Source organism: Talpa europaea (assembly GCF_964194135.1).
Source record: "Talpa europaea genome assembly, chromosome: 9".
In the NCBI taxonomy this organism is placed as follows: Eukaryota; Metazoa; Chordata; class Mammalia; order Eulipotyphla; family Talpidae; genus Talpa; species Talpa europaea.
In genome coordinates this window covers 37,783,801-37,797,284 of record NC_140076.1, presented here as the reverse complement: position 1 = coordinate 37,797,284, position 13,484 = coordinate 37,783,801, and the positions used below count along the sequence as shown (strand labels likewise).

The following is a 13,484-nucleotide window of genomic DNA, read 5'->3' as shown; positions in this document are numbered from 1 at the left end:
CATATACCAGCATTTCAGTGACCATATCATGAGGGAGTGACACAGCACCATCTATGCAGCATTGTCCTGTTGCTAGGACTGCACATAAGGACTCTCCAAGGACAAACATCTTTGAACCTGGGCCAAGGCTACACTGACTCACTTGGCTTTTGTGATGTCCCTGTGGCCTGCCTGGGGGTATGAATTGTGATGGAGATGGAAGGGGAGAGGGATAAAATCCCACAGCATTGCATTGAGAGGAGGGATTTAAAGTGCATTTTTGATTGAAATACATTTTAATTACAAAAAATCCTCATCTTAGGGCCTCCCCGGTGGCACAGCAGTTGAGCGCTGGGTTGTGAAGCTGCCTGCAGCCTCTGCAGCACCGGTTCAATCCCCGGCCGCCGGGTGAGGGTCCCACATGGCGTGCAGACCTCTCCTGCCGCCCGCTGCTCCCCTCAGCAGTGCGCTTGGTCACTGCCTGTTCTACTCTCTGCTCTGGTGAATTCTCTCACCCTCCCGTGTGTCTCTGACTGTACCCAGTGCTTGTATAAATAAATAAATAAATATTTTAAAAAACTGTTTTAGTTACTTCCTAGTGCCTCTGGGATAACATTTAAAAAAAAAAATCCTCATCTTGGAGCTGGCCTGCAGACCTCTTCAAGATTCTAGGAGATGTAAATAATTATATTAAGTTGTGAAACCTAGACTGGTTTCTTTCTATTCTATTTTGTCCTAGAATTCATGGGGCCTTGATTACAGTAGAGTGAGGTTTCCGGGGATAAAGCATCTCTGGCTGTTTGTCTCCAGCTTCAACTCCCTAGCACCCAGGCCAGACTTGCATCCGGGACCATTTCTGTCCTGCCTTCATGCTCACTGTTCTCCATCAAGCCAGTGTCCTCTGAGATTGCTGTCCACTCAGCCTGGAGTGCCACTGAGCTTCACGGGATGATATTCTACCTATCCTTCAGAGCTCAAATCCCTAGTCACCATCATTGCCCCTTTGCTCGTGGGCTCAGTCTGCTCTGCTTTGGGGTCAAGTGGTGTTTTACACCCGTATTCCTTCCCCTTTGCTCTTCATTAAGTTCTTCAGTTAAAGTGCAGCCCTGTACTGAAGTCGAATTCTGTGATGGGAAAAGCCAGAGGTGCTGGTGAGGGGGTTTGGAGGCTTTCCTCACTCTCATACTTTGTAATTCCACAGCCTGACAGCCCCTCCTGGCACACCCCAGGAGTTTGGAGGCAGATAAAGGCAGATTTGAATGAGGGTGGGCTGAGCTTCCTTTGCTCTCAGCCAAACCAGAGGCACTCACACACATCTTGCATTTTCTCTGGTAGTATGGTCTAATTTTGGGGTGTCAAAGCAGGAAAGGAAAATGTAAGACAAGACAGGTCCTCTTTCACCCCCTCATTATTTAGGCTCCCCTCCACCCGTGAGGTCCTTCTCTCAGCCCATCCAAATTCCATCCAACTTTTGGCTCTAGCCTCATTTCCCATCTCCTAAAGGTGGGCAGGTTTCCCTCTCTGTTCTAGAAGCTTCTTCTTGCCCTCTTCATCATCCCAGAAGTCATTAGGGCCAGATCAAGAAACCCAGACATTCCTTCTTTTCTAAATGTTTGCTCTGTATTGCATTTTTCTCCTGGTAAGAGCCTGTGGGGGAGGAATCAGAACCTTGTGCAGTTGCTTCTGCATTCAACACAATAGGGTTCTGAGGACAGACGGGTGAACCCACAGTTCTTAGATTCTTGGATCTAAGAATTGGGAAGGTGACGAAACAGCCTTTGAAAATGGCTTGCTCAGTGGGATCGCTCTGCTTTTCTAGCTCTGGAGAGAAAGATATGCTGAGAAGGGGATGGAGAAAGGGAGGGAGGAGAAAAGAGAGAGAGATTAAGAGAGAGAACTCCCCCTTTTTATTTTTTTTGAGGGGTGGGGAAACTAAGTTTATTTATTTTTTAAATTTATTTTTTTCTTATTAATTTTTTTAATTTGATGGTCTCACTCATAGCAGGAATTTAGAAAACATAAATAAAGGACCAGGAAAAAGACTAATTATATTAAAGCAAAAATCAAGATCAACAAGCAACTATAAACCAGAGACACGCTACAGGGGTGGGGAGGAGGGAGTAGGATCCAAACTCCTTTCTTCTCCTTATCCCTCTGACTGCCTCCCTTCCCCCCTTCATCAATTGATCAATCGATCTACCTAGACAAACACTTAGAGTGACACCCACAGAGACATGCACATAAGTAAACAGAGACAGAGAATTAGACCATAACCAGTCAGAGAGAGAAGTACATGATAATGAACATGCAAAAGGCATACAGACTGAATATGAGGACTAGAGATGTAGAAAACTCCAGAGCCTCTGTTCAAATTCAGACAGTCAGTCCGAGCGCTCAGGTCCTTGTGTGTGGGGGCACATGAAGGCTTACCTGAACCCTTTGTCCAGGGAGATGCACTTGGCCTTGTGCTGACAGAGGTTCATCTCAGGCACGCAATGGTCAATCACCTCATCGCATAGCTCACCTGGTGGGGTGGGTGGAGAACTGGGCCTCAGTGGGGAGGGTGGGGGGCACCCCAGACAGAAGATCAGACCTATCCAGCCCCCTACAGAAGGTCATGGACAGCAGCAGTCCTGCATTTACACATTTGGCCTTCCTCTCTCCTGGTTCTTGCCTCAGTTTCCTTAGCAGTGACAGTGGGAAGATTTCAGGATCTCCCTGGGCTCTGTAGCACCCTCTTTTGGCTATTTCACTTGATGATTCAGGGGCTGCCACAGGGTGTTTGGCCCTGGCCTGGGGCTATGGTTATGCTTCATTTCATTCCATGCATTGAGCACGTCCTGCGTGATGGGGGCACACATGACTCTCCTGTCCTTCCCCATGACCCAGTGAATGGGGGATTGACAAGGAATCAGGCAATCACCACACAGAGATGTAAGTGTGACAACATTGGAAGCCTGTGGGGAGGTGGGGGGGGGGGTCCTAGAGGTGCAGACAGGCTCCAGCAGCACAGCCTGCCTGGCACAGACCAGTAAGCCCCTTGGATTTCCTCAGAGGGGAAAAAGGAAAGGAATTTGGGGTTCTGGTCTCTTTGAGGTCCCTATGCCACCAATGGGTCATAAATGCTCAGGGATGCCCTTGCACAGAAGCCCCCAAAGCTCACACTACCTGAAAATGTGATGTAGGGATGTGGGAGGTGGGACAGGTGGGCAGCTGCCCAGATTGGGGGGGTCAGTGGCAGGTATGCTTCTGAGCTTTGTCTTTCCTCAGATTCTACTGGGTCAAGTCAGGTGGAGAGTGATCTAAAAAAGGACAACTTCTAACAACGGGAGTTTTCTCCAGGCCAGGAAATGGGGGCAGGAGAAGGCTCCCAGGAGACAGGACACAGGAAGGTCCCGAGATGGCTGGGGAGTGAATGACAGACAGACACAGTCCCAGACTCTGTCCCCTGCCATGATGGGGACAAGCTTCCTCCTATCCAGTCTGGGAGGGGCCCTGCCCCCCACACTACCATCAGCCACTTAAGGCCACAGAACACCTTGTATTCTTTCTCTGCCCCCTCCTTTTCCATCTCCCCCAGAGAGACACAGAGAAGAGAACTAGTCTCTGTGTGGGACAGGCCAAACCATGACAGTCCATTCTCAGGAATAAAGTGCCACAAATCAGAAGTGGACCCCTAGTCAAGTAGACACCAGGGGTTGTCCACAGGGGCAAGAAACTGAGGTGTCAGTGTCTCCTTAGCACCTTCCCTTTGCTCCCCACTGCTCATTTGCTCTCAGTAAATTCAGTTCAAGCCCCTTCTCTGTCCCAGCCCTATTTTGAACCCCTGTGTTTTGTCCTTCTGAACTGCTGGGATCTTGACTTGTCTCTCTTCTGACAGTGAGCAAGTCCTTCTGGGCCAATGGTTTGGTTCTGTATGGCAAGCCCCCTTATTTAGGACCAAAAGCCCCAGTGGGTTAAGAGCATATCTTGGCCTTTGTCTCTCTAGTAGCTATTTCAAATATTTGCACACAGGAAGTGCATAGCAAGTGTTGCCTGCTGCGAATGGAGTGCTTGCCTACAAGCAAGCGTAAGGTGGAAGCTGTCCTAGGGGAAGTAGACCAGTGGCAGCTTTTTCTGCACAAAGCCCTCCTAGGGACCCAGGTGGTTTTCTCACTGGAGGCCAGGTGGTTTTCTCACTGGCCTTAGCATACTTCAGCAGTCCCAAGAGTATGGGGGTGGGAGACCTGGCTGTGGGGCTAGAGGTCTGCAGGGAGCAGGATTGTGAGGGACTGTGGGGGCTACCGGGCGTCTCCCTCTGCAGGACTGTGTCTATCCCTCTGGCACATCTGCCACCGCCCACCTTGCTCCTGACATCCAAGTCAGGTTCCAAAAGGCTTGCACTGTCTCCCTTGTCACCTTGCCTCTATTTCCCCAAATATGTTTCTTTCAATAAAAGGTTGCTGGGTTGCCAAAGGAGTTGTGGGGTAAGCTAGGAGGGGGTTTTGAGATCCAATAAGTTTGGGAACTGCTGGTTTAAACAAAGTTAAATTGTTCTCTTTTGAGTTGGAATTTTCAGACCCTTTAAAATGCTTATTTTTATGAAAAATCTCTAAGAAGAGGATTATATTTATATGTAGTATTTCCCAAGCTTTTTTGCCTATGGAGATTTTTCCTCAATCCATGGAATTTATGGAATTCCAGCTTGGGACCTGGAACAGCTCAGTTCCAGTTTGGGAACTTTAGGGTGACTCAGTGACAGTGTTGACTATGTTTCCACCGGGTGTGGGGGTGGGGTGGGGGCATTTTGCTTTACAACCTCAAGGTATGTTTAACTGTCCTCATTAGGGCTGTTAATACTGGAAATAATGGTGCTGTGTTTTGGGGGGGCAGAGGTAGAATGATAACCTCCCGTTTGGAGCCTCCCTTTGTTCTCAGGCTGGCTAGCTGCCTCCTCCGTGACCCCATGCCCCCCTGGGCTAATGGTATTCTTTCTTTTACTGAACACATGACTCTGTCTCCTTCACAATGAGCATCTCATTAAAAGAAATTATCTTGTTCATTTTTGTGTCACCAATTCCTAGCTGAGTGTCTGGAAAATGGAGATTTCCAGAGGAGGCTGGCTCCATCTGAATAGGGCATAATAAACACACCACCTCTCGGCCAGCCTTGAGTACCAAGGGGCCTCAGAGGAGGGGATGGCATCATCTAGTTGCGCTGACAGTGGAAAGGAGACTGGGGGCCTGTTTCAAAGGGGGGAGGATCTATGGTTTGCTGGATGGGGGTGGCAGGGCTGGAAAAGCAAACTGATAAGACTTTTGGGTGGGCCCTCATGGCAGAGCATGGGGTTGGGGATCCGGGTCTGTCCACAGGGGGCAGGAGGTGGGGTCCCTGAAAGAAGCTAAGGAAGAGGTATTCGCCCAGTGTGTGACACGCCTCCCCCCACCCCCCGCCCTCCACGTCAACCATCCGGGACCTTACCTGTGTAGTTAGGTGGGCACACACACACATAGTTATTGATCCCATCCACACAGGTGGCATTGTTCTCGCAGTCGTTGTCCTCACAATCATCAGGGTTGATCTCACATCGCTGCCCCTCAAAGCCCAGAGGGCAGGAGCAGCTTTGGGGGTGTGTAGGAGGAGAGGAAGGGACCAGGGAGTAGGGTGGAGGGGAGTAGGAGAGAGGAAGATAGGGGGTAGGAAATAGGATTAATTAGTCAGGTCCAAGGCAGCACTTCGGACACAGGGAAGACCCTTTGGAGTCTAGGAAGCCATTTCACCCAGTCCCCTCCTTTGGGCAATAGTATTCCACCCCCTCCCCAGCCTGGATGGCTGCCTGGCAGTGGTGATGGGGAGCCGATCTCCAGCAGTAGCACCTCCTTCACCATGCCTGGGCTGGAAGTGGTCTGCCAGATCTAGCTCAAGTCCCTCCAGCTGCCTTCTAAGCCTCCCTGCCTTTGGCTCGTCAGAGGCATAGTCTCTTTTATAAACAGAATGAGAAACAGGGTGACAAACAGCCCCTTCCAGCGACTTCTCTTGAGCAAGAGCAGGCAGAGCGGCTAAGATCTGCATCCACTTTTGTGGGGATGAGTTCTGGCCTGCCACTCCCTAGTTATCTGACCTTGGAAAATAAACTGAATTCTGTGTGTCAGCTTCATCATCTATGGGCTGGAGTAACAATCTTTACCCCCAGGGTGGTTTAGGGATTAACTGAGATTATACAAGTAAAACAGTTACCAGGGTACAGAGCACCACGAAAATGCTCAGAACATGCTAGACCACTTTAGTTCTAGACAAAACCAGCCAAATCTTTCCCTAGGGATGCCATTTCTCCTTGTCCTGCGACTCTCCTATTTCCAAGCTCCCTCCAACTTCTGGGTAATGAGGGGGGTGAAGTGGGAGGCCCCTTCTGTTGCCAGGATTGAGGCTTTGCGTGAACTTGGCTTAAAACATCATAGATTAGCACGATGCATTTCCTCCATTTGTCTCTGGAGTGTTAGATCTCCTGAATAAAACCCTCAACACTCCTGCCCTCTGCCCTATCTTGGCCACATCCCCAGGATGAGGGCTGCAAAATAAATCAGAACAGATACAGGCCAGGCAGACAAGAAAGTGTATTGGGCGTTCTAGAGGGTTCAGGTGGGAGACGAGTGTCTGATTAAGAGAACCCCTAAGTGAGAACAGAGGTGAAAGTTACTCTTTCTTAGGCCCAACCCACTAACCAGTAATTTAAGCCCCATCCAGGAAAATGTGTCCAGCATCAGACCTAGAATTGTAGGCCTCTCTGATGCAGAGACTGCTGTGATTTGGGATTTAGCTAAAAAATGAAACATAACTAACAGAAGTGGATTTCTGTAGCTCTGGACTCCTATATAACCTCCTTCCTCTACAACTGGAAAATAATATCACATTTTCAACAAAGGCCAGGGGACCCCAGGACCTGGGGTCTGAGCTCTTGAGGTACAGCAACATGAATCTTATTCCTTTTTTCTGTTCTGGACCCTGGACTTACAGGAAAAAAGCTACTTCTTGAAAGAGCCACATAGGGCTGGGTTTTCTGAGACCAGAAATCTTAACATTGCCTGGTTTCCTGAAGTGGGTCACTATGGCTATCCCCAGGGCCTGGGGATCATGGGAAAGTGGGGCAGAGGGGATGGGTCAGGGGAGTGAGGTAGCTGATGGAGTGGACAGAGCAGGGGAAGGAGGCTAATATCTCCTGTCCTCACTGGAAGCCTTGGCGGGGGTGGGGGGTGGTGGTTGCCAAGGATCACCTAGTCATATATCACCTAGTCAGCTGTGGGACCTAGGACAGGTCACATCTCCTTTCTTGGTCTCCTGCCTGGCCAGATCTGACAGCCTTTGCCCTTCTTGTGAATGGACACGAATCAAGATTGGAGAAGCATCAGTGTGGAGGGGTAGCTGATGCTTCCAGAAGAGGTGCTAGGGGTTGGATTGTATTGTGTCTCCCTAAAATATTTCAGTGTTAACTCCCAACAACACAGGTGTAATTAGTTAATGTAAGATGGGGTCACACTGGAGTAGGGGGGTTCCAAATCCAATATGATGGCTGTCCTTAGAAGACAGCCATGTGAAGGGACATGGAGTGAATGCCATGTGATGATGAAGATAGAGATGGGGTGAGGCAGCTGCAAGCCAAGTATGCTAGAGATTGCCAGCAACCCCCAGAAGCCAGGAAGTGGACAGAAGGGGCCCACCTCATGGGTTGAGAGAGCGCACAGCCCTGCTGACACCTTGATTGTGGATTTCCAGCTTCCAGAACTGCGAGCATCCATTTCACCCAGTTTGGGACATTTTGCAGGGCAGTTCTGGGAAACTAATGCAGGAGGGAAGAAGGGAGCAGAGCATTCCTGACAGCTGTTCTTCCCTTTGTCTTCCCACCAGGCTCTGACCTGAAAGGGGAGAGGGTCCCTGCTCCCTGGGAGCTGTGCCAGCCCCAGTACTTGGGCCTCTTTGCTCTAACCATCCATACTTTACCTAATCCTGGAGATCTGGACTCTATCCCTTGAAAATTAAGCCCTAAAAATTTTCCAGTTCATTTGAATATCTTCCACGAGCCAGGGTGGAAATCAGCCTGGTATTCCCAATCACCAGTCCCTCCAACCTGGAGGGGAGAAGCACCTGCGTGCAGGGGGCACTCCTCCCTTTGCCAACCCCATAGCTGGGCGGGGTAGGCAGAGCCAGGTTTTGCCCTGGAGGTGTGTTTCCTGTCTGAGACCGTGGCCACCTTGGTGAGATTTCCCTGTGGTTTCTCCTCACCCCTGCTTTCATCGAGAAAGCAGGAGTGGGTGGTTTGGCTGGCCCCAGGCAGGAAAACAAACTCTGCCTTGAAATTCACTTTCCAAGAGTCAGAGTTTGATGGGGCTGGCTTGGCAGGTGGTCACAGGGGCGGCTGGTTCCCTGGGGAGGAGAACCAAGAGCCCAGGTCTGATTTCTTTCACAGACCACACAGCAGCCTCCGGCCAGAGTGCCTTTCATAATTAATTGTTTGCAACCTGAGCTCTTAGCCTTCTACATGGAGCTTGGCATTGGGTGCCCGTACTTTACAGCTGAGGACTGCCACCTACTCAGCTGGCTCACTGGGGGTACCAACAGAGCTGGTTCCCACAGGCCTGCTTTACCAGGGTCATGCGCTGGGGAATTAGGCCCCTGAAAGCAGTTGGGGGAGGGTGGGAAATAGGAGGGGCCCTGAGGTTTGGCAGAGGCCCAGAAGACCCAGTCTCAAGATAGGGGTGAGAAAATGGAAGTGGCTTCTAACCCCTTTTCTTCCTAGCTCTTAATGCTAGGGCAGGATTGGAAGACGCAGAACAGTGTCAGGATATGAGACCTAGAGCAAATCAATCTCTGGGCCTCTGCTTTCTCATCTGTTAAATGGGGATTTACCTACCAGCACCAGCTAGAGTCACTGTGAAGATTTAAATGAGATCATATTTGACCATGAGACCCATAACAGTGTGATCAGTGTCACCTATTATGGTTTTTGATCACACAGATAAGAGTGGTGGACTTTCTAGGCTTGTGGGTCTTTGGTTATCATCCCATCCTTCTTTGACTTTAGCCATCAACTGTAGCCTCCCTGGTAGTTTTCCTGGTTCTAGAGTAGACTACTGGAGGTCAAATCCCTGCACCAATGCTCATTGTCCATGCAACTGTGGGCAAAGGACATATCCTGTTGGTGCCTCAATTTTGCCATCTGTACAATAAAGATAATAGCAGTTCCTTTATGAGGTGTGAAGAACCTTGAAATCATTCACATAAAAGGCTTTGCACACTTGTGGGCATCCAGTAGGTCCTCAGGGAGCACAATTATGCTTCTTCCCTAGGTGTCTGCTCATGAAATCCTCAGGGGAGGGAAGACCCCAGGCTGAGTCATTACCTGAAGCCATCCTCGTGGGCCTCACTCAGGTGGCAGGTGCCTCCATGCTGACAGGGGTTCTGAATGCAGGTGTTGATGGGCGTGGTGCAGTCTTTGCCCTGAGGAGCAGAAGAGATAAAAGCCCCTGGTTAGGGAACTTTCAGTGGCATCTATGACCCAGGAGACCCCTCTGAGTTCCCAGCATTGGTTGGCTGTAAGGATGCCCTGGGTCCTGCCTGTTTTGTGACTCAAGAGATAGGGGAAGCCCTGGCCTCTGGTCATCCCACATGAGAATGGAGAAATGGGGAGGAGTCTGGACCCCAGCTTCATCACTTCTCAGAACTCATACCCTTCTCTAAATCCTAAACTGCAGCGCAAGAACATGGGCTTTGGGTAAGGGAAAACCTGATTTCACATCCCAGCTTCCTCTCTTTCTGGTTGTCTGTCCTTCATCTTGCATCTTGTCTAACCTTTCTAAGCTGACTTTATAGGGTTCTTATGAGAATTACACTAGGCATTAAAGACTTGGCATATAATATCTGAAACCATATAATACATAGAAGAAAACATATATAATACAATAATCAACACCAACCTCAGAGATATATTTGGGGATTCAACTCTAATGGCAACGGAAACAAAAGAAAAAATAAATGGGACTACGTCAAGCTTATAAGCTTTTGTACAGTGAAAGGAATCACTATGAAAACAAAAAGGACTGGGAGAAGATATTTGCACATCACACACCTGACAAGGGGTTAATTCCTAAATATACAATGAACTCCTACGAATGAAGAATCAAAACCCAACCGAAACCCAATCAAAAAATGGCAAATGACCAAAATAAACACTTCTCCAAAGAAGACAGAGATGGTCTACAGGCACAAGAAAAAAATGTTTAAAATAAATTATAAAAGGAATACAAATAAAAACCATGAGGCACCACCTCACTACTGTGAGAATGGTTGATATCAAAAACACTAGTGTTGGTGAGAAGGTACAGATAGAGGAGGTAGAGATAAAGGAACTCTCACTCACTGTTGGTGTGAATGTAAATTGGAGCAATGTCTATGGAACAGAGTGTGGAAATTCATTAAAAAACTGAAAGTCTAAATACCATATGACCCACTTGTAGGTATTTATCCAAAGAATATGAAAACACTAATACAAAAAGATTTATGAGCCCCTATGTTCAGAGCAGCATTATTCACAATAGCCAACACATGGAAATCAACCTAAATGCTCAACAGACTACTGGATAAAGAAATTGTGGAATCGACACTCAATGGAATACTACTTAGCTATTAAAAATGAAGAAAAAGGGCCTCTGGGGACAAAGCAAATGGAACTGGAAGTCATTATGCCAATAATGACTCCACTCATTTGTGGAATATAAATAATCAAAGAAGACAAACTTGCAAAACACAGCAAAAATAACTCTTTGATTCTGAAAATTATGGTAGTTAATAGCAGGAAGGGTAAGGAGGAAACACAGGGGGTAATGGGACAGGGCGCCAGCACTGGAGCTTTGGTGGAGGGTGAATGAAGCATGTGTACATACTGAAGGATGAAGCTGTAGTCCCTAAATTATGCAGTTTTGTAAACAAATGGCAAGTCATTAAAATTTGATTTAAAAAAAAAAAACAACTAGTGTTTGGGGTCTTTATTTAAAGGTGTGGGACGCTTGTGTGACCAGAAATATGCTGTAGGAACTTAATTCCATGTCTGTCCATTAGCCTAAGGTCAATTAGGTCTCATTATGTATTGTCTCACATAAAGTAGAAGTTTCCAGGAACCAATTGATGACATTTAATAGAGACTTCTGTAGCACTTGGGAAGACCTGTGGGGTTGGTGGTATCCATGCCATTTGCTCTGGGGATGTGGGCTTGGTGTGGGCTTCATGGCAGGCAGGGGTGATCATAGGTTCCCTCCTATTGCTAGACCACCTGCTTGCCATCTTCCTGAGAAAAGCCTCTTCCATGCTCTGCTGCCTCCAGTGCCTGTGACAGAGCAGGACTGGGCTTCCTGGCTGGGAGGCCACTGCCAGCTGGGCCCAGGCCTCTGCTGTGCACTGCCTGCTTCCTATTGCCTCAAATGCCCAAGCCCCAGGCCTAGTCTCCAGCAGCCAGAGGGGACAGCTACATCTGTCTGGTTCTTTCTATGTTCCATCACAGATAAAGAGAAAGCCAGGGGCTTCCTAAAGGGGAGGAGAAAGTAGTTTCGGGTAGGATCTGGGTTTATCCTAAACCAAAGCAACTGGGATCCTGTTTAGAAAGTCAGAGTGTGGAATAGAAACTCCAGGTCTCATTCCCACTCATATGGATTTTTGGTCTAGGGCTCATGCTAAGTGTTTTATATTCATAGTTATATAATGTTCACAACAACCATAGGAGATTGGAATGATTGTTCTAGCCCCATCTTTAGAGCTAGGGAAGGCAGACATGAAACACGAGGTATTTCAGCCAAGGTCTTGCAGCAGTAAGTGCGACAGGCAGCAGCTGAGGCCAAATGTTAGTAAGACCAGTGCTGGAACTGCTGTGTGGGCCTTTTTCTCTACCCTCTCCATTTAGGGCTATGGAGCTCACAGGTCTAAGAGCTTATTCTGGTCCAACTGTTCTGTGCCTTGAGGGAATGATCAGTTCTCTTTGAGAGATGGTTTTCTTATCTATAAAATGGGATAACACGACCTATGCAATGGAGTTAGGGAATGATGTGTGTATGTGTGTATGTTTGTGTGTGTGTCAAATGAGCAGACGCTGAAGACAGAACAGGAGAAACCTGAGTGTGTCAAGGCAGGTCCTCCTTAGCACGCAGCAGGATCAGTCTCTCTGCCCTGGAGATCCCTCAAGTGTCAGGGACCTCAGGTGGCATTGTTGTCTGGGGGTGGGGGTGGAGAGGGACTTCCTGGTGTCTGTTGAGTAACTCATGAGCACAGACTCCCAGGAGGCTGAGCCTAGCACCTGAGGACATGGTAATTGGGCCTGGAGGTGGGGATTTCTGTCACTGTACAAGTTCTTGACAGATATTCCCCATTGTCAGTGCCTTGCAAATGAGCTCAATTCAAATCTCCTCTGCCTCATTTTGCGCAAATCTACTAGATTTGTAATGCTCCTTAGTCCTCTTCCTCCCTTCACTTCCCTTCCTCTGTGTGTGTGTGTGTGTGTGTGTGTGTGTGTAAGAGAGAGGCGGGGGGGGGGGAGGGGGGCATGGCTGGACTCCTGGGCTGGCTTCCTTTAGAGAGAACTGGGAACTGCTACCCCCTTGGGAACCTCTCTTTGAGATGGGGTCAGGAGGGCTGCCCTGCAACCTTGCTACTCCAAGTGTGTGGTCCATGGACTCATAGTGCTGGCATCCCCCGGGAGCTTGTTCTAAATGCAGTGTCAGGCCTGATCTCCCAGCTAATGAATTGGAACCTCTGTTTTCACATAGTCTCTCGGTGATGCTAGTGCACATTAGAGAGTGAGAAGCACTGTCCTGAGACACTGAGCATATATACATGATGCCAAATGGCTGAAAATGAATCAAACTATAGTTTATTTCCTACAATCTTAGAATAGTGGTGAGACAATTATCCTTTGTGAAGTGTCCACTGAATCTACCTACTGAGGTCAGCAAAGCACCTGCGTGACCCCTTTCAGTGCTCACAAGAGCTCTGTAGGTAAGGGTGAAGATTCCCATTTTCAGTGGGGAAAGGGAGGTTTAGAGAATCAGTTACTGACTGAATGGCTGAGTACCAAATTTCCTGCAAAAGAGAGCGGTGTTCTCTAGTCCTGGGGATTCAGACAGGTCTTAAATGATTCTCACTCTCAGCCCTTGCAATTACAGTTTGCCAATGGCCAGTGAAGGCAGTGGCCAAGAGCATGGGTCTTAGATTCAATCGACCCTGAAGCATTGAATCCCAGCTCCTTCACTTACTATTCTTGGTTTCCTCAACTGTAACATGGTCATTTTAGGATCTGTCTTGTAGAGTTTGATGAGGAACATGTAAGATAATGCATGTACTTTATTTAGCACGCCATCAGTAGAGAGTAGATACTCAATAAACACAGACTGCTATTACTGTTGTCATAGCAATCATCATTCCTATGATCATCCGCACCATCACCACCATCATCTCTATATCACCGTCATCACCAAACCCATCACAATCCT

The 13,484-nt window shown here is 48.2% G+C and overlaps 1 protein-coding gene across 2 annotated transcripts in view; it reads right to left on the bottom strand.

Moving 5' to 3' along the window:
- The window catches only part of SLIT3 (slit guidance ligand 3), a gene marked incomplete at its 5' end in the record, with an annotated part of 602,061 nt that overhangs the window by 28,319 nt on the left and 560,258 nt on the right, over window positions 1-13,484 (bottom strand). For both annotated transcript variants that reach the window (XM_084244368.1, XM_084244367.1), the window contains 3 exons: window positions 2,410-2,503; window positions 5,440-5,579; window positions 9,353-9,450. In XM_084244368.1, coding sequence (XP_084100494.1) covers window positions 2,410-2,503; window positions 5,440-5,579; window positions 9,353-9,450 — 332 coding nt within the window. The remainder of the gene's footprint in view (window positions 1-2,409; window positions 2,504-5,439; window positions 5,580-9,352; window positions 9,451-13,484) is intronic.